The sequence below is a fragment of the Phodopus roborovskii genome, unplaced genomic scaffold (assembly GCF_943737965.1).
Source record: "Phodopus roborovskii unplaced genomic scaffold, PHOROB, whole genome shotgun sequence".
In the NCBI taxonomy this organism is placed as follows: domain Eukaryota; kingdom Metazoa; phylum Chordata; class Mammalia; order Rodentia; family Cricetidae; genus Phodopus; species Phodopus roborovskii.
The window spans coordinates 174,229-199,766 of record NW_026125739.1 but is presented as its reverse complement, the minus strand read 5'-3'; the positions used below and the strand labels follow the sequence as shown (position 1 = coordinate 199,766).

At 36.5% G+C, this 25,538-nt stretch overlaps 1 protein-coding gene across 3 annotated transcripts in view; it reads left to right on the top strand.

The window, feature by feature from the left end:
* Nucleotides 1-25,538, top strand: part of Alkbh8 (alkB homolog 8, tRNA methyltransferase) — a 50,376-nt gene that overhangs the window by 790 nt on the left and 24,048 nt on the right. For all 3 annotated transcript variants that reach the window (XM_051178558.1, XM_051178559.1, XM_051178557.1), the window contains exons 2-7: nucleotides 2,066-2,201; nucleotides 5,842-6,079; nucleotides 7,024-7,155; nucleotides 8,230-8,325; nucleotides 18,161-18,265; nucleotides 20,069-20,139. In XM_051178558.1, the coding sequence (XP_051034515.1) occupies nucleotides 2,073-2,201; nucleotides 5,842-6,079; nucleotides 7,024-7,155; nucleotides 8,230-8,325; nucleotides 18,161-18,265; nucleotides 20,069-20,139 (771 nt within the window). In that variant the 5' untranslated portion in view covers nucleotides 2,066-2,072. The remainder of the gene's footprint in view (nucleotides 1-2,065; nucleotides 2,202-5,841; nucleotides 6,080-7,023; nucleotides 7,156-8,229; nucleotides 8,326-18,160; nucleotides 18,266-20,068; nucleotides 20,140-25,538) is intronic.

Below are 25,538 nucleotides of genomic sequence, written 5' to 3'. Positions count from 1 at the left end.
GGTAATTTTTTTTTCTAATTGCTTAAATATTTCTGCATTCTTTTTAAGTAGATAATGCAGTTCGGATAGCTTATAAATTCAAAAGTCATGGAAGGCTATCCTTATCTACCTAGTTCCCTTTCCAGGAGCCAACTCATATAACTGATTTCTCATATTTATAAAACATATATGTGAAGCTCTGTTTAATTAGGAATTTAGGTGCTCTTTCTAGTGTTTGCTAATAAGTATGTTATACACAATCAGAAGATTCACTTTATCTGTGTTGCTTGATAAGCGTTTTTTAAAGATTATTTTCATTTTAGGTATATGTTTACTGTATGTGTGTGTGTGTGTGCCACTTGCATACCTGGTACCCAAGGAGGCCAGAAGAGAGAGTCAGATCTCCTGGAACTTATTGGTAGCTCACTCCTGGTTGTGAGCTACAATGGATGTATGTGCTAGGACTTGAACCCAGGTTCTCTGGAAAAGCTGTCAGTGTTTATAACCACTGAGCCCTCTCTCCAGCCATGGCTATCTGTTTTCTGACTCAGGCGTGAACACAGTACAGTTGCTACTTGGAGCAGTATCAAAAAAGATGTACTTGGAGTTAGCTAGTGACAGAGGCTTTATGTGTCTGTACTCTCCTTACCATCAGAATGTGTTCAGGCTGAAGGGAACTGAAGTACTGTTGTGGCTAATATCTTAGTGACCTTACTCCTGTCACATGTTAGGTGCATCCAAGCAACTGTTCAGTTATCTTGATTCTTTTCTTCTTCACATCTGAATAATCACCAAGGTCTGTCTTCTTCCTGTTTCCTCTCTTTCTGTGTTTCCATTGTAAATTGGGTCAGGTGGAATATTCCAGGGCTTCTACCTTGCTCTCCAACCTGCCTGCCTTACTGACTTTACCTCTTAACGTGCTCCGTGTGCTAGGAAACTGAGCCAATACCCCTTTTCTTCTGTCCTCAAATTTAGTCTAATAAATAGAGTTTGACTGGGTCCCAGTCATTTTGAAATGTAATATTGTTGTTGTTGTTGTTTCCAAGACAGGGTTTCACTGTGTAGCTTTAGAGCCAGTCCTGCAACTCTAGCTCTGTAGACCAGGCTGGCTTTGAATTCACAGAGACCTACCTGCCTCTGCTTCCAGAATGTTGGGATTAAAGGCCTGCACCACCACTGCCCAGATTAAAATATAACTTTATTTGAGCTTATTTCATTTGTTAACTTTGAAGTGTATAGCACTGAACTAGAATTTCAATAAGCATTTTCTGTTCTAAAAAAAATTATGCCAGCTAGGCATGGTGGTGCACATTCATAATACTAGCACACAAAGGATGAGGCAGGATAACCTTTGTGAGCCTGATGTCAGGTACAGCTGCACAGTGAGTTAAAAAAAAAAAAAAAGCATAAACTGGGTTTGTGGGATACACACCTGTAATACCAACAAACTCAAATTATAGCTATATTTCACTCTTGTTGGTGGACATTTCTGTTTACCCTTTGCTTTTTATTGCCTCGCTGAATACCTCCCTTTTAAAATCTTTATGTAGTTCTAACCCTTCTAATTGGAAATTTTCCCAATTTTTGGCAGTTAACTTTGATTTTTTTGTGTTAGTCTATAGTTATGCCACAAGCAACAATTGTATTAAGTAGTTAATTATATGAAGCTAAGTCATTTTTTTTCAGTTTTTTGTTTGTTTGTTTTGGTATGTGTTTGTTTTACTCAACTAACTTACAAGTTTACACAAAGCCACTCACTGTGTTGTAGTTGTATGGTCATGGCACTAAAGCCATAATAGGTGTACATACTCACTCACTTAACATTCCACATTATTTCCTGAGTATGGACTGCATGCTGACATTCCTACTCTCCCAAAGTTTACATCATGATGGAGGACTTAAGCTGACAGACTTTGTGTTATATTCTGAAGAATTTTACCTTTTGGTTTGTTTTCACTTTTCTGAGTTGTTGAAAAGAAACTAAGGTTTTTTGCAAAACACACATTTTTATAAACTAGAATATATGAATAACATAGTTGTTCCTTTAGGACTTAAGATTTACATTTTTTATACTTTTTCTTTACAGTATTACTATGAACATTGATAAGAAAGATGGCCCAAAACTTAATAAAATGGAGAAGAAGTTCTTAAGGAAACAGAGTAAAGCCAGACATGTGTTGCTGAAACATGAAGGCATCCAGGCAGTACCTTATCCCACTAAGGTGACCTTAAACTATTATTATCTCTTGAATGTACCTGTATCAATATTGTAATTATTATGTTAATATTGTGAAGAATAGCTCAGAGATGTAATTGGTCAATGATATGTTGCACTCATATTAAATATACATGTGATAGGATGTATTGTTTTTCATTTGTATGGTAATTTAGTCTGTAGCTTGAATTCATGTTGTTAATGTGGGTTGAAATAGAGCAATTCTCAACACATAACTCACAACTATAGGAAAACAGATATTTGGTGATCTTAGGAACTTCCAACCACAAATTGATTTTCATTACCACTTCGTAACTGTTATTGTGCCACTGAGTGGTGTTTTAGTTCCTAAGACCATCAGAAGTATGCATTTTCTGATGGTTGAGACCAACAGATTGAGAACCACGGAACTAGAGCATGTTGCAATTATATGTTAATAATAACATTGTATGAATCTTTTTAGTTGATTAAGCAAATTTAACATTCACTACTGTGTTTAATTCTCTATATGAGCTGGATGGGAAAATATTGTCTTTCGAGGGTAACTTCACTCAATATAAACCAGTAAGTGATTGAATAGAAACCTGAAGGTAGATCTACTATATCCTAATATAATCTTCTTTTCTTACCTTTCCTTTGATAAAAAATATTTTGGTTATGTAATATAAACTGTTTTCATTTAGTTCTTATTTCCAAACCTTTTCATGGCTGTTGGAAATAATTGAGATAATATGAGCTACTGTGAGGTTTCCTGGGCTTTAAAGTGCAACTGATGTAACTCACTTCTTTCTTTATGTAGATATAAACATTACTTTTGACTTTGGCTTTGTTTCTAAGCTGGACATGTTATATCTAAAACTCATAGTAAAGACTCTCAGGAATATATCTAGCTGTCTTTTATTTTTTAATGAAGTGACCAATGTCTTCTGAGTGGCCTCTGACCACTGGAGAGGCCAAGGTATGGTTGGAGAATTGACTTTAGTCATACCTTCTCCAGGGAAGGAAAGTTGAGTTGATCACTGTGTCAATTACTTTTATTATCACTACAACAGAGTATCTGACAGAGCAGGGAGAAAGGAAAAAAAAAATTCATCACAATTTAGAAACTATAGTCCATTTGAGCAGAAATGTCATTGTAGGTCTTAAAATGACAGATAGGAAGTGGCTAGGGAAGGTAGGTGGAGCTACAACCTACAAACTCCACCTCAACTAGCCAGTATCAGCTAACTAGGCTACATACAATCATAACCTCCACAAAAGTGCCATCCAATGAGGATCAGGTATCCAAACACTTGAGACTGTAAGGGACATCTTACATAGAAACCATAACAACCAGTGGCCCATGATGTATTTAGTCATGCTTATGTGGAAGGTGCTATAAAACCCTGAGCTTCTGTATATTGAATGAGTGGCCATGAGCAGTAATTCCCTGAGTCCTGTGAGCTGCTCTGAGGAGGGAATCTCAGGAACTGAGTTGTGACTACTCTGTCAGAAATGTGACTGATAGTTTCTTGCTGATGGGGGCAGGCTTACAGGACTGAGCCTGTGGGCTCTGATGTTCTCACACGGTTAACTAGTGTTAGATTAAATTTATTTTGACTGGAGACAATTACAGGACACTTAGCTAACCTGCTGCACAGTCTTCTAAGAATTAATTGGTTGCTAGTTTTCTTAATCCTGTTGTTTTAAGTGGATGAGAATTAGGAAATGGTACTGTTGTACCTCTTTCTTTATGTCTGACTCAGATTTAGGGAAATAGGATGTTTTGTTTTGTATCTTTTTGTTTGAATTTTTATTATTATTATTATTTCTTATTTTACATATAGATCCCAGTTTCCTCTCCCTTCCATCCTCCCGTGCTCTCTGACACCCCCCCATCCCATTCCCTACCCACTCCACAGCGAGGGTGAGGCCTTCCAGGAAGGATCATCAAAATCTGTCAAGTCATTTGGAGTAGGGGCTAGGGGGAGGGGGTTTTGTAATGGTGGCCACATATAACTAAATTGTAATGGCATTTTAATGAAAACGCCTTATTGAATATAATCTATGATAAAGCAATATGAGAATAAATTTTATGTTGCCTAACATAGTATTGTAGTAATAAGTTTATTATGTGTATCCTTATACTTGTGTGTGCCCTCTGGGGAAGAGAGTTTTATCTTTCTTATTATCTAGTTTAATGATAATTCTATTACACCCTTTTCAAGGAATTTTATAGATATCCTCATATTTTGTAATAAAACAAACATTAATTTACTGATTTTGAACATAGTACAACTCATGGAGTCAGTAAACTATTGTACTCAGAGCAAATGTGTCTTGTGAGCTAAAATGGGTTTCACATTTTAATAGCACATTCAATAAACCAAACTGAGGCTGTGTTTCAGAGACTTATATGACCAATATCTCTTTGAAATATTGTTATTATATAACACCTTGTATAATTTATGAAATTGGTAAGAGGCTTTTGGTTTGGTTGGTTGGTTGGTTTTTGGCTTTTCATTACAGGGTTAGTACTGGCTATCTTGGAACTCTCTCTGTGGGCAGGCTGGCCTTTAACTCACAGAGTTCTGTGTGCTGGTTATTAAAGGTGTGAGATGTCTCAGGAAACAAAGGTGTCTGCTACACAAACCTAACAACCTGAGTTCTGTCCTTGGACCCAATGTAGTAGAAGGAGAGAAATACATCTAGACAGTTGTCTTTTAACCTTAACATGGATACTGTGGAACATGCACATCTTCACACCTATACAGATAGCCTCAGATACATCCCCCCTCTCCCCCACATACACTAAAATAAGATTAAGAAAGAATAGGTGGTAAATGTGTTAACTCCATGTAGGATGGTTTTTAAGTATATTAACTATAAGGGTACTAGACTATAAACTTCAAAATAAGTTCCCTGCATCCCATGACTAGAGCCTAGCAATCTACAAAGTGACAGGAAGTAAACTTGAAATTTATAAAGGAAAAAAGTGTACTTGCAATCTGACTAAATTACTTTGACTGAATTAATTTTCTTGAGCAGGAAACTTTTCATGGTTTATGAACCTGCAATTAAGTTTTCTTTGATCCAGTTCCTTGACGTTACTGTTTGTAAACATTGTGTAATGGTTATACCCTAAGTATGGGTTCCAGAAGACTAATAACAATAGTGCTCCCTTACTTACTTAACTCAGTTTTCTGTTCAATATTGTCTTGCTCTATAAAGTGGGGTTCATATTATACAAATAAGTTTACTTTGTTTTAAAGATTATGCTAAAACAATGTAGGACATTGATTCTTTGGTAAAATGTATCATGTGACTGCTGACTACATGTTTCTCTCCATTCATTATTCCTTCCTTTTCATTATGCTAATCTTTATTTCTGAACATATTAGGAAGTTAGACTTTAGCCTTCATTTCTGGATATGGAGAAATGCATATATCATTACAAGCTATTTAAAAATACATGTTTATAGCTTAGGAAAACTTTCTCTGAAACATTTAGTGAATTGGTTTATGCACTTTTATGAAGCTAGTAAACCAAATAACCAAAGAAAAGAAAGCTTTTTAATTACATTATTCTGAAATAATGAGGTTTCATTTTATTGTCAAATGATACATCATATTAATTGCTTTTTATTTACCTTCCCTTTGTTTTTAAGAGTCTGGTTGTTGCCAATGGTGGTCTTGGTAATGGTGTGAGTAGGAAGCAACTGCTTTTGGCTTTAGAGAAATGTGGACACGTGGAAGCTCTCCTAATGCCACCTAATAAGCCTTATGCATGTGTAATATACAAAACTATCGAAGAATCCAAGAAAGCCTATGCTAACCTCAATGGAAAAGAAATCATTGATGATTTGGGGCAGAAGATCATTCTGTACTTAAATTTTGTGGAAAAAGGTACCTTGAAGTTACTTTTTGTATGAGTTTTCTTCTTATGGAATCTCTATCAATTATTTTTTGTATGTGGGAAGATGGTGATGTACATGAATGTGTATGTACATATGTTTGTGCTGGTGTGTGTCTGTGTGTGTGTACATGTATGTGCTGGTGTCTTTGCTTGTGCTGTGCCTGTTGGGGTCAAAGGCTGATGGAGGAAGAGAGGAGCCCTTACTCACTGGTGTTAAGAATGTGGACATTATTTCCATATTACCCGGTTATCCTGCTCCTGGTTATATACCCAAAATAATTTTAATGTTTTCTTGTCTGTTGGCTAACAATGTTAGACACAAATGTGGACACCTTGCCTTCTTTCTTTATGTGAACCCCTTCTATTTCTTCCTGTCATTGTTTCTAGTGGGGAGAGGATACCTTTATCTCATTGCTGTCCTGAAATTAGAGGAAATACATTGTTTTCTCCTGTTCAATGAATTGTCTATATGTTTCTTCTGTAGCCTTTATGTACTGGATTTGGTACTTTCTAGTTCTTCAGAGATTGTATCATAAAGGGATGTTGTACTTTGTAAAGCCTTTTCTGCATTGAGTACATTGATCTTGTGGCTTCTGTCCCCATATTGTACTCTTTTACCCTTGACGTTTTATAATGACAGTTTATGCAATAAGTATATGAACAGCCTTTTCTTCAAATGAGGCTCAGAAAGTGACTCAGTCATGTGCAAACAGAAGACTTGAATGCCATCCTTTGTTAAAGAGAACTGCAGAGAGTAAAGTACAGTACAACTCTGATCTTAGTCTTTGTTTTTGAATTTTCTGTGGGCCTTTCAGCATTCTGAGTTCTCAAAATGGCAATTAAGAGCCTTGCAAACTATGGCTCTGGAGAAGAATTTATTTTGTACAGGAGTTCCAAGTTTTCTTTATGATTATTTTAACTTGTTTTTCTGTAGCACAATGGAAACATTTGGAGCTTCAAGCCTTACCTCCAGGCCTCTTGGTGGTAGAAGAAATTATTTCTTCTGAGGATGAGAAAATGCTTTTGGAAAGTGTTAATTGGACAGGAGACACAGACAATCAGAATTGTAAGTAAAACTTCAAGATTCATAAATTAGATTTTTGAATAATATCCTGTTTATGCTCTTGCTTTCATTGAACACCATATGTTTACTGGCATTCTACTCTTTCCTCAATATCACTGGAAGTGGCTTGGATTGGTAGTAGGCAGCCCACACTAACAGTTCTTAGGGACAGTATTATATATAATACTGTTATATATAACATTTGCGTAGTGACCAGCTCTAAACTCCAGGCTGAAGAGTGTTAACATAGCTTTTGTCAGACCTTCCACTTTTTAAAATCTTGTTCAGTTCTTGACCTGGCCAGCACGTTGTTCAATGACAAGTTTGTGAGGGAGTTGACCAGGGAATCAGAAATAATAAAGGCAGGAAAGTTTGGGTCAGGAGGTTCTTTGCAAGTTATGTCTTATGGCAAGCAAGCTATTAAGAAGTACAGCATATTATATATAACTTAGAGGGGGAAAATGGAACAGAGTTACCAGAATGTTAAACAAGCCATGCTGCACAAAGGAACACAGGCTATCCCATGTGTCGAACACTCAGTAGCCCTGGGACTAATAACTATAGTTTCTCAAGGGGGAAAAGTCAGATTCCCAGAATCTGAAACCTTCACTTCTTCAAGGCCCAGGTCTCAATCCCATACTTGACCATTGCCAGGTCTGCCACTAGGCAAGGACACAGAGCTAGTGTTCCATTGGTTCTTTGATCAGGGCCTCTGAAAAAGCTGTAGGTTGGCCTGGCTCCCAACATTTCTGCTCTGTCCTGAGGATTCCTCTAAACAGTAGTTCAGGATGTCCCATGAGAATCAAGTTGCAGAGAGAGCTGTGTCACCTCTTTCCAGATCACTAGCAGCCTTGTGAGTGGCAAGATATACACATATTCCTCTCAATGTTAGTAGGTGAAACTCTTTAAGTGTTTTAAGCACAACAGAACAAATTATGTAAACAAAATGGCTCATGTTATTAAAACAATAATTTAGCAATTAGGAGAAGTTGTCATTACCTAACAACTTCTTATAATGTTGAGTGAAATATGAAGTGTTGCTGTCCCTTTCTTTCAAGCTGTTTGTTTTCTTTATAGTTCAAAAATCCTTAAAACACAGAAGAGTTAAACATTTTGGTTATGAATTCGATTATGAGAGCAACACTGTGGATAAGGATAAGCCCTTACCTGGGGGTAAGTACATATTAGTACAGTAAATGCTGGCATGGGAGGAGTGATGTGATACTTACAGGTTTATAGTAGTTGAGGTGCATGTCATCTATAGGTAGATTTTTTTTTTTTTTTTTTTTTTTTTTTTTGAGATGACTGCTTACATTTAGAGCATTTTAATTCAGTAAATGGCCTGGTTTAGTTATAAAAGTTCAGATATACAGATGAAGTCAAAGTTCCTGTCTACTATTGTTCATTCATTCATTCATTTGCTCATTTGCCTATCTATCTGTCATCTGTCTATCTATCTATCTATCTATCTATCTATCTATCTATCCATCTGTCATCTACCTGTCTACCTATGTGTCTGTCTGTCTGTCTATCTATCTATCTATCTATCTATCTATCTATCTATCTATTATTGTGCAGCCTGACCATAGTTTCTCCTCCATCCTCTCCTCCCAGCCTCTTCTCCCACTTCTCCTCTGCTCACCCCAAAGAGCAGGCCTGCCATGGATAACAAAACCTGGTACCTCTCCTTGTATTAAGACTAGAGCAAGACAACACAGTATAATTTATAAGGGCCCAAAGGCCATAGAAAAGTCAGAGATAGCCCTTGTTCCCACTATTACTCCCACAAGAAGACCAAGCTAGACAACTGTCACATGTATGCAGAATGTGTAGGTCAGTCACATTCGGGCTCCCTGGTTGTTGGTTCAGTCTCTGTGAGTACTTAGGAGCCCAGGTTAGTTTATTCTGTGGGTTTTCTTGTGATGTCCTTAACCCCTCTGGCTCCTATAATCCTTCCTCTCTCTTCAGCAGGAATCCCCAAGCTCAGTGTAATGTTTTCATGTGGGTTTCTATACCAGTGTCTGGATGAAGCCTCTCTGATGACTACTCTCATGAGTATAGCAGAATATCATTAGGCATCATTACATTGACATCTTTTTCTTCAGACTTGTTTGGTGTAGGTCTTCTGGGCTACTCAGCCTCTGGGTCTCGGTGCTTCAGGCAGTGTCATAGGTGGGCTTACTCTCATAGCATGGTTCTCAGGCTGGAGAAGTCATTGGTTGGCCACTCCCATAATTTCTTAACTACTTTAACCCCAGTACATCTTGTAGGCAAGACAGGTTATAGGTTAAACATTATTGGGCTGGGTTGGTGTCCTAATCCCTCCACTGCCTGATTACAGAAGATGGCCAGTTCAGGCTAGGTATACCCTATTGCTAGGAGTCTTAGCTGGGCTTATCCTTGTAGATTCTTGGGAGTTTCCTTTGCACTAGATTTCTCCATTACCTTGAAATGCCTTCATTTTCCAGTCATTTCTTTCAGTACTATTATTTTCCATCTGCCCTTCTTCATCACTTCTATTCCCATTACCATCCATCCCTGGTCTACCCATGAAATTTATTCTAATTCCTATTTTCAGAGAGATCTAAATGTTCTACCTTAAATCCTCCTTTTTATTTAGATTCTCTGGATCTGTGAATTGTAACATGACTATTCTTTACAGCTAATATCAACTTATAAGTGAGTACATACCATGTTTGTCTTTCTGGGTTTCGGTTACTGTACTCAGGATAATTTTTTTTTTTTTTTTCCTAGTTCCATCCATTTGCCTCCGAATTTCATGCTGTCTCTTTTAACAGTTGAGTAATACTCCCTTGTATAAAAGTACCACATTTTCTTCACCCATCCTTCTGTTGAGAATCATCTAGGTTGTTTTCAGGTTCTGGAAACAATTATTGGGAATAAATGTGCTAGGAACATAGTTGAGCACTTGTATGATTCAGCATCCTTTGGATGTATGCTCAAGAGTGGTATAGCTGGGTCTTGAAGTAGATTGATTCCCAATTTTTCTGAGAAACCTCGATACTGATTTCTAAAGTGGCTGTATGAATTTGCACTCCCGCCAACTATGGAGTAGTATTCCCCCTGCTCCACATCCTCAACAGCATGTGCTGTCACTTGTGCTTTTGATTTTAGCCATTCTGGTATAAGGTATAAGATGAAATCTCAGAGTGTTTTGTTTGCATTTCCCTGATAACTAAGGATGGTGAACATTTTTAAGTGTTTCTTGGCCATTTGAGATTCTTCTGTTGAGAATTCTTTGTTTAGTTCTTTTAAATTGTCTTATTTTGTCTTTTGATGTCTAGTTTTTTGAGTTCTTTATATATTTGGAAATTAGTCCTCTGTTAGATGTAGGGTTGGTGAAGATCTTTCCCCATTTGTAGGCTGCCATTTTGTACTATTGATGTCTTTTTTTTCCTTACAGAAGCTTTACAGTTTTATGAGGTTCCATTTATCAATTGTTCATCTTAGTGTCAGTGATACTGGTGTTTAGGAAGTTGTCTCTTGTGCCAATGCATGCCACTTTCTCTTCTATTAGGTTCAGTGACCCTAATTTATGTTGAGGTGTATGAACCACTTGGACTTGAATTTTGTGCAGGTTGATAGATACGGGTCAAATTGCATTCTTCTACCTACCGACAGCCAGTTAAACCAGCGCCATTTGTTGAAGATGACTTCTTTTCTCCATGTATAGTTTTGGCTATTTTGTCAAAAATCAGGCGCCCATAGATGTGTGGATTTATGTCTGGGTCTCTGATTTGATTTCATTGATCTATGTGGTTTTTATTACTGTAGCTCTGTAGTTCTGCTTGAATTCAGGGATAGTGATAATTCTGGAAGTTCTTTTATTGTACAAGATTGTTTTAGGTATCCTGGTTTTTTGTTTTTCCATATGCAATTCAGTATTGTTTTTTCAAGGTCTGTAAGGAACTGTGTTTTTTGGGATATGCTGATGTGAGATTATTTATTGCCTGTGTTTTCATAGGTTTAGTTAAACTCATTGTGTTGGAGTTTTCCTTCTAGTTCTTTCTGTAAGACTGGATTGGTGAATATTATTTAAATTTGACTTTATCATGGAATATATTGTTTTTTCCATCCATGGTGATTAAAAGTTTTGCTGGGTGTAGCAGATTCTAAAGCATCTGTGCTTTTAAAGTCTCCTTTGAGATGTCTTGATATGCTTGCCTTTATATGTTATTTGGCTTTTTTCTCTTGCACCTTCTAACATGCTTTCTTTGTTCTGTGCGTTTTATGTTTTGGTTATTGATTATTTTGTGGTGAGGGTTCTTTCTTTTCTTTTCTTTTTTCCTCTATCTTTTTTAAATTTAAATTTGAAATAATCGTGCTTTACATGTCAATCCCAGTTTCCCTTTCCTCCCCTTCTCCCTTGTCCCATCTCAACCCCCTATTCCTTCCCCTTTCTCCTCCCCAGAGAGGGTGAGGCCTGCCATGGGGGATCATCAAAGTCTGTCGCATCATTTGGAGCAGGGCCTAAGCCCTCCCCCATGTGTCTAGGCTGAGAGAGTATCCCTCTATGTGGAATGGACTTCCAAAGTCCATTCATATACTAGGGATAAATACTGATCTACTACCAGAGGCCCCATGGATTTCCCAGGCCTCCTAACTGACCCCCTCATTCAGGGATTCTGGGTTGGTTCTATGCTGGTTTCCTAGCTATCAGACTCCTGTGCATGAGCTTCCTCCTTATTCAGGTCAGTTGATTCTGTGAGTTTCTCCAGCTTGGTTTTGATCCCTTTACTCATCACTGCTCCCTCTCTGCAACTGGATTCCAGGAGTTCGGCTCAGTGTTTAGCTGATCAGCTAATAGATGAAGGCTCTAGGATGGCATATGAGATAGTTATCAATCTCATTATAGGGGAAGGGCATTTAAGGTAGCTTCTCCACTGTTGCTTAGATTGTTAGTTGGGGTCATCCATGTAGATCTCTGGGCATTTCCCTAATGCCACATTTCTCTTTAAACCTATAATGGCTCCCTCTTTTATGGTGTCTCTTTTTGTGATCTCATATTCTTCCCCTGACTCAATCTTCCTGATCCCTCATGTCCACCTCTCCCCTCCTCTTCTCCCCTTCTCTTTTTCCTAATTCCCTCCCTCCTTCCCCCTCCATGCCCTCAATTTGTTCAGGAGATCATATCTCTTTCCCCTTCTCCAGGGGACCATGTAATTCTCTCTTAGGGTTGTCCTTGTTTCCTAGCTTTTCTGGCTGTGTGGATTGTAGGCTCATAAACATTTGCTCTGTGTCTAAAATCCATATATGAATGAGTACATACCATGTTTGCCTTTTTGTGACTCGGTTACCTCACTCAGGATGGTGCAAATTTCAAGATTCCTTTTTTTTTTTCTGATGAGTAGTACTCCATTGTGTAAATGTACCACATTTTCTTTATCCATTCTTCAATTGAAGGGCATTAGGTTGCTTGCAGGTTCTGGCTATTACAGATAATGGTGCTATGAACATAGTTGAACAGATGTCCTTGTTGTATGAATGTGCATATTTTGGGTATATGCCAAAGGCTGGAATTGGTGATTCTTGTGGTAGGCTGATTCCCATTTTCCTGAAGAACTGCCATACTAATTTCCAAAGTGTGTGTATGAGTTTACACTCCCACCAGCAGTGGAGAATTGTGGCCCTTTCTCCACATCCTCTCCAGCATAAACTATCTTTGGTGTTTTTGATTTTAGCCATTCTGACACAAGCAAGATGGTATTGTTTTGATTTGCATTTCCCTGATGGCTTAAGAATTTTGAGCACTTTCTTAAGTGTCTTTCAGCCATTTTAGATTCCTCCATTGAGAATTCTCTATTTAGTTCTGTACCCTACTTTTTAATTGAGTTATTTGGTGTTCTGGTAACTAGCTTATTGAGTTTTTTGTATATTTTGGAAATCATCCCTCGGTCAGATGTGGGGTTGGTTAATATCTGTTCCATTCTGTGGGCTGCCGTTTTGTCTTGTTGACTGTGTCCTTTGCCTTACAGAAGCTTTTCAGTTTCAGGAGGTCCCATTTATTAATTGTTGATCTCAGTGTCTATGCTACTGGTGTGATGGTGGTCTCCTCTACCAATTTGTTCAAGGGTACCTCCCATTTTCTCTTCTAAGAGAGTCAGTGTGGCTGGATTTATGTTGAGGTCTTTGATCCATTTGATTTTAAGTTTTGTGGATGGTTATAGATATGGATCTATCTGGAGTCTTCTACGGGTCAGTATCCAGTTATGCCTTTTGTTGAATATGATTTCTTTTTGCCATTGTATAATTTTAACTTCTTTGTCAAAAATCAGGTGTTCATAGGTGTATGAGTTAATACCAGGATTTTCAATTTGATTCCACTGATCTGCCTGTCTATTTTTGTGCCAATACAAAATTGTTTTAAGTACTATAACTCTATGATAGATCTTGAATTCAGTGATGGTAATGCTTCTGGAAGCTTCTTTATTGTACAGGGTTATTTTGGCTATTTTGAGTTTCTTGTTTTTCCATATAAAATTAGCATCTTTCTTTTAAGGTCTGTGAAGAATTGTGTTGGGGTTTTGCTGGGGATTGCCATTTTTACTCTGTTAGTACTACATATCCAAGACCATGTGTGATATTTCCATTTTTGGTATCTTCTTTAATTTCTTTCTTTAAAACCTCTAAGTTCTTATTTTATAGGTTTTTAATTTGTTTGGTTAGCGTTACCCTGAGATATTGTATGTTGTTTGTGGCTATTGTAAAGTGTGTTGTTTCTCTGATTTCTTTCTCAGATCCTTTATTGTATGTATGTAGTGAGGCTACTGATTTTTTTGAGTTAATCTTGTATACTCCTATTTTGTTGAAGGTGTTTATCAGCTGTAGGAGTTCCCTGGTAAAGCTTTTTCTGTCACTTATATAAACTATCATATCATCTGCAAATAGTGAAAGTTTGACCTCTTCTTTTCCAATTTGTATCCCCTTAATCTCTCTTTGATCTCTCTTTGTTTTCTTTTTGCTCTAGCTAGAACTTCAAGAGATATTGAAGAGATATTGAAGAGATTTTAGAAGAATCATGTTGAGTTTGTCTCCTTTTTTTTTCTTTCTTTCTGTTGTCTTGTTGTATATTGCTTTTATTATGTTTAGGTATGTTTCTGTTATTTCTGACCTTTATCACAAAGGGCGGTTCGATTTTGTCAAATACTTTTTCAGCATCTAGTAAAATCATCATGTGGTTATCTTTTTCGTTTTGTTTCTATAGTGGATTACACTGATGGGTTTTCTTATGTTGAACCATCCCTGCATCCCTTGGATGAAGCCTACCTGATCATGGTGAATGATTTCTCTAATGTGTTCTTGGATTTGATTTTCGTGTATTTTATTGAGTATTTTTCAATGTTCATGAGGGATAGTGGTGTGTAGTTCTCTTTCTTAGTTGTATGTTTGTGTGGCTTGGGTGCCAAGCTAATCATGGCCTCATAAAAAGAGTTTGGCAGTGACTTTTCTGGCTCTATTGTGTAGAACAATTTGAAAAGTATTAGTCTTAGCTCGTCTATGAATTTCTGGTAGAATTCTGCACTAAACCATCTGGCCCTGGCTATTTTTTGGTTGGGAGACTCTTGATTGCTTCTGCTTCATTAGAGGATATAGGTCTATTTAGATTACTTATCTTTTCTTCATTTAATTTTGGTAAGTGATATCTATCCTGAAAATTGTCCATTTCTATTGAATTTTCAAATTTTGTGGAGTACAGGTTTTCAAAATATGGTCTGAAGATTCTCTGGATTTCCTTAGTGTTCCTTTTTATGTCCCTCTTTTCATTTCTGATCTTGTTAATTTGCATGTTCTCTCTCTGCCTCTTGGTTAGTTTGGATAAAGGTTTATCTGTATTGTTGATTTTTTCAAAAAACCAACTCTTTGTTATATTGATTCTTTGTATTTTTCCTAGTTTCTACTTTATTGATTTCAGCCCTCAATTTTATTATTTCATGGCATCTACCACTCTGGGGTGATTTTGCTTCTATTTGTTGTAGAACTTTTAGTTGTGCTATTAATTCCTCAGTGTGACCATTCTGATGTTTATTTGTGTGCACTTAGTACAATGAACTTTCCTCTTAGCACCGCTTTATAAGTGTCCCAGATGTTTGGGGTTGTTTTGTCTTCATTCTCATTGTATTCTAGGAAGGCTTTAGTTTCTTTCTTTATTTCTTTCTTGACCCAGGAAATAGTGCAATTGTGCATTGTTCAATTTCCATGAGTTTGTAGGGTTTCTACAATTGTGTTGTTGTTTAAGTCTAACTTTAAAGCATGGTGGTCTGATACAGACGGGGGGGGGGGCGGTTATTCCTTTTTTTTTTTTTTTTTTTTTTTTTTTTTTTTTTTAAGAATCTTTGAGGTTGGCTATATTGCAGAGTATGTGGTCAATTTTATAGAAGGTTCCTTGTGGCATTGAGAAGAAATTATATTCTTTTGTCTTTAAATGGAATGTTCTATAGAAGTCTTTTAAACCCAGTTGAGTTATAACTTCTGTTAGTTCCTTTTTTTCTTTGTTATTTTCTGTCTAATGGTCCTGTCTAGTGTTGATTTGAGAGTGGGGTTTTGATGTCTCCCACTATAAGTGTGTGACCTTTTATGTGTGATTTCAGTTTTACTAATGTTTCTTTTATGAATGTGGATGGCTTTATTTTTGGTGCATAGATGTTCAGAATTTGTGCTGATGGATTTCTCCTGTTATGAATATGACATCACCTTCTTCTCTTTTGATTGATTTTTGTTTGAAGTGTTAATTTGTTAGATATTAGGATTGCTACACCCACTTGTTTCTTGGGTCCATTTAATTAGTAAATCTTTTCCCAACTGCTAACTTGAAGCAACATCTGTCTTTGAAGTTGAGGTGTGCTTCTTGTATAGTATGCAGCAGAAGGATGGGTTCTTTCTTCTTATCCATTCTGTTAGCTTATGTCTTTTTATAGGTGTGTTAAGACCATTATTATTGTGGGACATTGATGATCATTGATTGTTAATTCTTGATCATTTTGGATTTGTTGTTGTTGTTGGTATTGTGTGTGGTTCCCACTCCCCCCCCCCTTTTATTTTGTCTGTTGGTAAAGTGGGATTATATATTGCCTTTTTTTTTTTTTTTTTTTTTTTTTTAATGAGTGTAATTAACCTCCTTAGTTTGGAGTTTTCCTTCTAGAACGTTCAGTAGGCCTGGATTAGTTCGTATGTATTGTTTAAATCTTATCTGATTCAATCTATTTGGTGGGTGTTCTGTAAGTTTCTTGTACCTTTATAAGCTTCCTAACCTTTAGGTTATGAATTTTTTCTTCTTTGATTTTGTTTAAAATGTTTTCTGGGCTGTATTTCTGCTGGGAATCTTCTCCTTCTATTCCTATTATTCTTAGGTTTGGTCTTTCCATAATATTTTGCCTCAGAAATTTTTTAGATTTAACATTTTCTTTGAACCATTTATCTATTTCTTCTATAGTTTCTTCAACACTTAAGACTCTAGAGATTCTATTGCTTGTATTCTGATGGTGATGGTATACAACTTTTCAGTTTACAATTTCCTGGTCAGTAATGAGGTTGGCCACTTGTGCTACAAGCAGTTTTCTAATCAGCCTGGTCCAGCAGCCATGTCAGCCCCAAATTACACAGAGACGCTGTTTTAGATATAAAGCTGTTGGCCTGTTGTTAGTGTTTTTTATTGGCTAGCTCTGTCTTAAATAATAACTCATTTCTATCAATCTAAATATTCTAACATATTCTTATCTTACCAGAGAGAAGGTCTGGATCTCTTCCTTCAAGTCCCTATATCTTGACTCTCCTCTACTATATCTCCCAGAATCCTCCTTGTCTCCTAGTCCCACCTATCTTGCTTTTCTATTTGCCAACAGTGCTTTCTTTATTCATTAACCAATAAGAGAAACATATTTACAGAATGACTTCTCCCATCACACCTGTATTTCTTTTTCTAATTTTCTTTTCATATCATACTTTTTTTTAAATAGATTACATAAACTGATTATCTAAATTATACTGACAATAATTCTCTGTGGAATTATATTTATTTGCACCCATGTACATACGTGTGGCGGTGTGTATGTGGAGCTGTGTGTGTGTGTGTTTGTAAACATATCTGTGATAAGCAGAGAACAAGACAACCTTGAGTATTATTCCTCAGGAGCTGTCCATCTTATTTTGAGACAGGGTATCACTGGCTTTAAACTGTCCAAACAGACCAGTATGGTTGACCAGGGAACCTCAGTGATCTGCCTATCCCTGCCTCCACAGATTTTACAAGTGTGTGTTACCATGCCCAGTTTTGTTTCTGTGCTTTTTAAAGGTTACTTTGCTGACTGAGACATAACTCCAGTCCTAAATTTATTTTTTTATGACCTTCGTTATGTTTAAGGCTTTCATTCCTGGTGAAATCACACAATGAAAGTTTCACTTTGAATGTATGCTTTTAATATTTAAATTTTAATTTAAAATCTTTGTAGTAAGTGGAGTACTTTTAAAAGTTAGCGAAGTATTCCATTTCATATTTAACATAAGTCTTCAGTTTGTGCCTCCCTAATTTGAATACGAAATTCTAATTTCTCCAAAATCTGAATGTGTTTGAAAGCAAATGATGCTACCAGTAGAAAGTACCCATATCTAAGCCTCTGTGGTGAGTCATAGTCAAAACACAAGCACATCTAAAATAAGTTAAAAATTTTCCCTCATCCTGTGGTATAAGTTATATATAAAAAATATCAGTGAATTTGGATAAGGGCAGCTCAGTCTATATTACATTTGTTATCATTTTATAAAATGTCTAAGGGTTATTAGTGTAATTATGATTTTGTGCTTTTATTTGATAGGGTCAATGGTGTAATAACCTTAAAACATTCTTACAAGTCTGTTTTTTTTTTTCCTGTAGATTTATCATCTTTGACTGCAATAATAAAATTTCTGATTACTATCATAGTATTACTTTTATAATTTCAGCTAAACATGAAAATATTTGAGTGTGTTTTGCTTTCCTGGTTTCTGACTTTAGGTCTTCCTGACATTTGCAACAGCATTTTGGAGAAATGGTTGAAAGAAGGTTACATTAAACATAAACCTGATCAGTTGACCGTAAATCAGTATGAGCCTGGACATGGTAGGTGTTTCTTGTTTTTAAAAGCATTTCTTTCAAGTTCTCTCTCTCTCTCTCTCTCTTTCTCTCTCTCTCTCTCTTTTAATGTGTGTTAGCGTTTTGCCTACATCCATGTTTGTGAATCACATGTGTCTCTAGTGCCCTAGGAAGTCAGAAGAGAGAGTATCAGGTCCTTTGGAACTGGAGTTATGGATGGCTGAGAGCAGCTGTGTGGGTTCTGGGAGCTGAATCTGGATCCTCTGGGAAGAGCATCTAGTGCTCTTAACCACTGAGCATATCTCCAGCCCCAGTTGTTTCTTTTTTAAAGTCCCAGTTATGTATTTCAGAATTAAGAAGGTTGTGGAACTTTTTAAGATCAAAAGTTAAAATTCAGTGGTTTTTGTTTTTATGTTCACTTTAACTAAATTTAATTTTTAAGCCGTTTTGCTTATTTATATTCAGTATCTGTATTATTTCTTATTACTTGCAGTCTGTTCCTCTATCCCTTGATGAGCTTCCATTAGAAAACATTTAAATGGATATGCCTTGCTGTTTGTGGGTTTTGCTTGTTTTTGTTCTTCTCTTAACATGTTAAAGAGGGAGTTGGTAGCTTGGAAAACAAGAAATGTGTAATAGAAGAAGCAAGTTAGCCATAGAATGGAAGAATGATTTTCCTCCTCCTGTTTTGGAATGTGTTAGATAATCCTAAAAGTATGAGTCAGTGAAAATCTTAGGTTTATTAGTATTTTTACTAGATATTTGTAGTTAAGTGATTTTCCCCCCTTCCCCCAAGGGATTTTTCTTACTGCTTTTTGTCATGGTCTGAACTTAGGGCCTAGTGTAGCACACATTGTAATAAAACCCCAGAGTCAGATGGTGGGGTAAATTCTAAAAGAAGATGAGAGACAATGGAGCATGCCACAGTCGCCTCTTTCCTAGCTAACGTCTCGGCTAAAAAGGGCCAAGCCCCTGCCCATCTCCTTCCTGCCTTATCATTTCCACTTTCCACCCAGCCATATCACTTCCTTTTTTCCTCCTCCCAAGTGCTGGGATTAAAGGTGTGTGCTACCACTGCCTGGCCTCTGTGGTTAACTAGTGGTTGACTCAGCATCCTAATCTCCAAAGAAGCTACATTTATTAGAGCACAAACAAAATATCACCACAGTCTAGTCCCAGCTAGACAGGAACACTGTCACTGTGCTACATTCCCAGCCCCCCAAGATTGGCACAGAGTTGAGCTTCCCAGCTCCCCCAGGGCTAAGACTGCAGATACATGCTGCTGTGTCCACACTGTGAGTATTTGCACTTGGTATTTTCCTGTCTTCCTTTTTACTGGTCTATGCATCCTTGACTAGGATGTATCTTTCTTCTTTGTATCTTTCTCTGTGTTACAGTTTCTTTACCAATGTCTACTCATTTACCAGACTGCTGAATGGAAGAAGCTGTGTCTTAATTATTAATACAGTAAATCTTTAGTGTATCAATGGCCTCTGCTCCCCAAGTCCTTGAGAAGCCCATTGTTTATGAGAAAAAAAGGACTTGCATTTGTCTTCCACATTGACTTCTTGGGCTGTGAATGGAAAGTGTCCTTTTTAAGCAGTGACTCCTGAGAGCTTGTTTAGTCAACACTAAATGTCATTTTGTTTTGAAATTGAGCTATCCTGTTTTAGTTTTAATTTAATTTTGTTGAGGCATATTCATTCTGTTTCCCTTTAACCTTCTTAAGAACCAGGTGATCCTTTCACTGTAATTATGTAACATTGAATGTGTTCATAGTCTAAATCTAGAATGGAGGATGAAGTGATATTGCCATGTTTTCTATCTAAGGAATCCCTGCTCATATTGACACACATTCGGCATTTGAGGATGAGATCATTTCTCTCAGTTTGGGATCAGAGGTTAGTGCCAAAGCATTTCTTTTCCTTTTTTTTTTTTTTTTTTTTTTTTTTTTTTTTTCTTTTTAATCAGATTTTAGCATGTTTTACTTTGCACAATGCCTGTTTCGCCCATGGGACTATCCACATTCTAATTAGAATGAATTAAGACTTTTTAAATGAAATGGGCTTTGTTAGTGTGTTAGCTTTCACACCTTCCTTTTATATGTCTGAAGTTTTACCTTGCAGTTCATCAGATGCCAGGAAAAGTCTATACATTTATTTATACATTTCCATTAGCAGTTATTTAAAGTACAGATCTTCACTAGTATCGTTTGACCAATTTTGGACCTACCTTTGTTGCACAGCCACCTATCACTGCATGATGTAGGATATTGACAACTAAAACACACAAGCCTGGGAATTCTCCTTATGAATTAATTGATTAATGAATTTGGCTGCTGTCTTTTAGATGTAGTCTTTTTAGTTTTGAGCTCTTTATGTAGATCAGACTGGTCTGGGACTCACAAAGATCCACCTTTTTCTGCCTCCCGAGTGCTAGGATTAAAAACATGTGCCACCATAGCCAAGCACAGGGCAGACTTTTTTTATTTAGCTTACTTGAGTCAGACTTTCAGAAACTTCAGCAGAGGATCATTTGTGACCCTCCAGGTAAAGGAAAGGTCCATGTTTATTCAGGTCTTCATTTATGTGTTTGAACTTTGCTTGAGATGCTAAACACAGAACCATGTTTTAATATGGTGAATGTAAACCTCAACCCCAGACCTCCTATAGACAGACCTTAGCCCCTTGAGGCACATGGCCCAGGCTCTGTCCCCCATGCCACTCTAATAGTTTTAATGGCCATTGCCACCTGGAGATGCAAGTACCCAAGCTCTACCCTACAGAAAGAAAGAAAAAAAAAAAAAAAGCCTAAGATCTAACCACAAAATCCCACTAAGTTTGCCCCCAAATCTAGCCACCCTGGAAAGGTTCTCTTCCCACAAATACCCTATAGAAAGCCTGCCTCCTGTTCAGTCTTTGGCTGCTTTTCTCTCAAGCAGAGGCAACCAACTTCTTGTGTTTTTCCCAATAAATTTCTTGTGTGAGGTTTGTTGGGTGATGTGGTATCTTTGGCTTCCAACTGCCAGTATACCTTTCCTCTCAGATCTTACACTATATACAGTTTACCCATGGACTCTCAGACAGAAATAAAATATAAGTGAATGTAAAATAATTCTTGAAATATTGAGATTCTCTGATCTAAGTAGTGGTTGCTTCAAAATCTGATGTCTCTCCTGGAGACAAGTACTCTTTGCCTCTTCCCCTCTTCTCCTCCTCCTTTCTTTCCCCCTTGTGTCTTTTCCCCTATATCTGCATAGTTCCCATCAAGCTATAGAGCTTGAGCACTTTGGCTTCTTAACCTTTGCTGTATCCTTGTGATCATCTTCATGCTGTAGCTAAAGGATCAATACTATTTATTTGATATAGTAAGCCATCTCATCATTTATGTCAATAGATTCTTAGTATAGGTGTAGGATGCATCAGGACCTGTCAGAATGTTAGACATGCTGCATAGTGGCTTAAGGTTTCATTTTAGTGTTTTAAGTAACTGCAGCCTGACGTTTGTGGTCAAATGTGTTTTAAACAGTGCCCCAGGGACTCTGTCATCTAAGGATGACAACAAGCATTTAATTACTAATTTTTAAAACAATGAGTTATATAGACTTTGTCTTGACATTGTTTTTCTGATAAAATATGACAGTATAGAAAAAATCCTTTCCATGTCTTTTACAGTTTGATTGTAAAAAGAGCTCCGTGCCCATACATTATTGAAATGTTTGTCATTTTTTTGTTTGTTGTTTGTTTATTGGGGCAAGCTGCAACACTGTCATAGAACTCACAAGCTCAGGCTGGCTTTGCATTTGTGGTAATTGACCTGCCTCAGCATCCTGAGTAGTTGGATTATAGGTGTGAGCCAGTATAGCTGGCTTTCTAGAAGTGTGTCTTAGATCTCTGACACTCATACCATACTTAGACGCTCTATCTATGCCCTGATTGCTAGATTATCAAATATGAAGTGGCATTGCCGGTGATTTAAATAATTCTCAGACATTGTCATTGTCAACTTCAGAAAGTCCTGTAATGTTCTTCGTTAAAATTTGTGATTTAATTTGCTCCCATTTGCATTGTATTAGCTAGTAATATTTTTGGCAACAATATTTATTAAAAGACTGGCAAAGTGGGCTGAGATAGTAGCTGATGTTGAACACAGAAAATTTTGGGTAGTTACTAATTTTACAAAATTGGTTCATCAATAAATATTTACTTTTTTTTTTTTCAGTGCTAGGGACTGAGCTCATGACTTCTCACATGCACATGGACATGCACATAGTGCTGTACCATTGAGCTCCATCCCCAGATCCATCAGTAAATATTTCCCATATGACCATTGTAGTCCAGTGGGCTGGAATAACAGATACATAATAATAAAGATCCCGTTTACTGAATGTCCACTAGAGAGCCATAACCATCAATATTTTCTGTTTCATTGTTTTCTGACCTTTAGCATAAATTAGAAACACTCAAATATATTCTGTATACAACTGAAAACAACAAATAAAATCTGGATAATGACTTCATCTCTAGTCTAAGATACAACTTAAGTATTTGAATCTAAATGCATCAAGCATTTAACTTGTGAAATTAAACACAAACCCTACCCCCACCCTACCCCCACCCCACCTCTGGTATCAAAGGAAGGCAATGTTTTTAAAACTCAGAAACTGCAGTCTAACTAATTAGAAACATATATATGAGACTAATCAACTTCAAGACATTTACCATGACATAAGCAACCCATATTTCAAGGGGGGAAAAACATAAAAAGTATATCTTAGAATGTAGAGAGTGATTGCTGGTTACTAATGGGCATTATTGATCTGTCTTTTGCCATTACATCTATCTGGCATCTACCTTAAAACATTTTGTCAAAGCCTAGTCTTGGGTCATTAATTGACAAATAGGGATGAACTAGAATCAAGTCTTTGGTTTATCAAGTTCTTAGCCTACTCTTAGTAAAAATGTGTAAAGATCTGAAGACAATTACATAGTCTTTGCCTTTCTAGTAAAGGTATGTTGGGAGATTAATAAATCTTCCACTATGTTGGAAAATTAATAAAATGATCAAAACTGTCATCTAGGGCCTGCCTATTTTATTCATATTCTTTGTCTAAAAGAATATAAGTATAGGGGCTAGAGAGATGAGTCAGTGGTTAAGAGCACTGACTACCCAGTTCTAGAAGACCTAGGTTTAGTTTCCAGCACCCACCAAGCACATGACTTGGTTGTAATTATTTCCATGGGATCTGATAATGTCTTTTTTATCCTCCTGAGGTACTGCATATATGTGAAGCACAAAAAAACATGCAGCAAAACACCCATAAACATTAAAAAAATAAATAAATAAAATAAAACTCACAAAAACAAAAAAATGTTTTGAAATTATATATAGCATTAATTTAATATTCCAGCATTTTCTAACTCAATGGCCAACTATAACACAATTAACAAAATAACTGTGAACTTTCTATACATACAGAATGTTGGCCTTCATCTCAAATATGTTGAGTCAGAAAAAGAAACACTCTCAGCTCTGGATAAAGATAGCCTAAATGGGAGCAAAATCAACCTCAGAAAGGAAAAGAAATACCAAAGAGATAATTCTAAAACTGCAAAACACCATAACAAATGATAACATCAATGAATGAATTTAACTACAAATTAGACATGAATAAAAAATTACTTGCAGGGAAATAACTAATTACCACTTTTCAAGAATTGTCTTCTGACTCCTCTATTATATATACTGTGGTACATGAAGGCCTGCACTCACACTTATATACATAGATACATTTTAAAATTTTTTAATAGAAACAACTATTTGGTTGCTTATATAAAGTGGAGAGAGGCAAGCATTATCACAGTGGTTCTCAAATTGTGGGTTACAATCCCTTTGGGGCATCAAAGAACCCTTTCTGAGTGGTCACCTAAAACCATGGGAAAAAAATCACATATTTACATTGTGATTCATGTAGCAAAACTACAGTTATGAAGTAGCAATGAAAATAACTTTATGGTTGGGGTCATCACAACACAAGGATCTGTGTTAAAGGACAAAAGCATTAGGATGGTTGAAAACCACTGCATTAGCATAAGGTAATAATATATGAAATCTTGAGGAAAACAAGATAAAATGTTCTCAGGACATTAAATATTCTGATCTAGCACCATGCTTCAGAACACAGTTACAGAGACCAGGTTAGCATGACTGAGGCTCCGGGTTCAAATCCCAGCACTATACAACGTTATAATCCTAAAAATGCAGGTCAACAATGTTTTCCAGATTCTAAAAGTGATCATGAAAGCAAAACCAGAGGGAACAGAGACTGGTTCTATTCTGAGGGCAGAATGGAAGTGGGTGACAAGTGGCTGACAATGAGCATGATTTGGACTAGATGAACCTCAAGAGTCAAGATAAAAATATGATTGTTTGGTTGCTACTGTCAACTTTGCAATCTTTGATACCTTACACAGTGAATGATAAATATTTGTTGATGAATAAATTGGAATCATATCTTCATTTAATTCATGGATGATCATCTCTAATGAAATAATTATCTTCTTTACTTTGTCCTTTGTGGACCATAGCTTAACTTCAGAAAATCGGAAACTACATACATTGGTTTTAAATAAGCCATGATAAATTTTACCCCTTTCTCAATGATTTCTTATAAACATTTTGATACAGAAAAGTTGAAAGAATTGTAAACACCCCTAAACCAGCTTCCTGGGTCCTGCCATCAACATTTTAATATATTTGCTTTAGTCAAATATCACTTTATCTCTCCATCAGTTTGTTAGTCCTTTTTATGTTTATACATTCCAAGACAGTCACAAATAAGCATACTTCATCTGTAAAAAACAGAGCTATATATTTTTTATAAATAGAGTGATTTTAGAGTATTACTTAATGAATGTGAACATTTGGGAGAGAAAGTTTGTAGAAAATTAAATACTTTACTATACTTAGATTGACACGAAGGGGGAACAAATGTTAACTTGTCAATTCTTTATTATTTATAGCTAGGTATATTGTCTAGTTAGATCCACTATTATTATTCATAATAACAGTGATATTTAATATTTTTCTTTGTCTAGCCTCTGTGCTGTATTCATCTTCAAGCAAGATACATAATAAATTCCCTTTATCTTACTTATACTTTAACATTAATTTTTATTTATTTGTTTATTTATTTTATACATATGATTGCTGTATCTGCTCCGCCCATGAGGGTCAGTCATTGGGGACCCTGAGGGAGAGAGTGAGAATGAGGGGACAAGAGACAGGAGAGATGGAGACA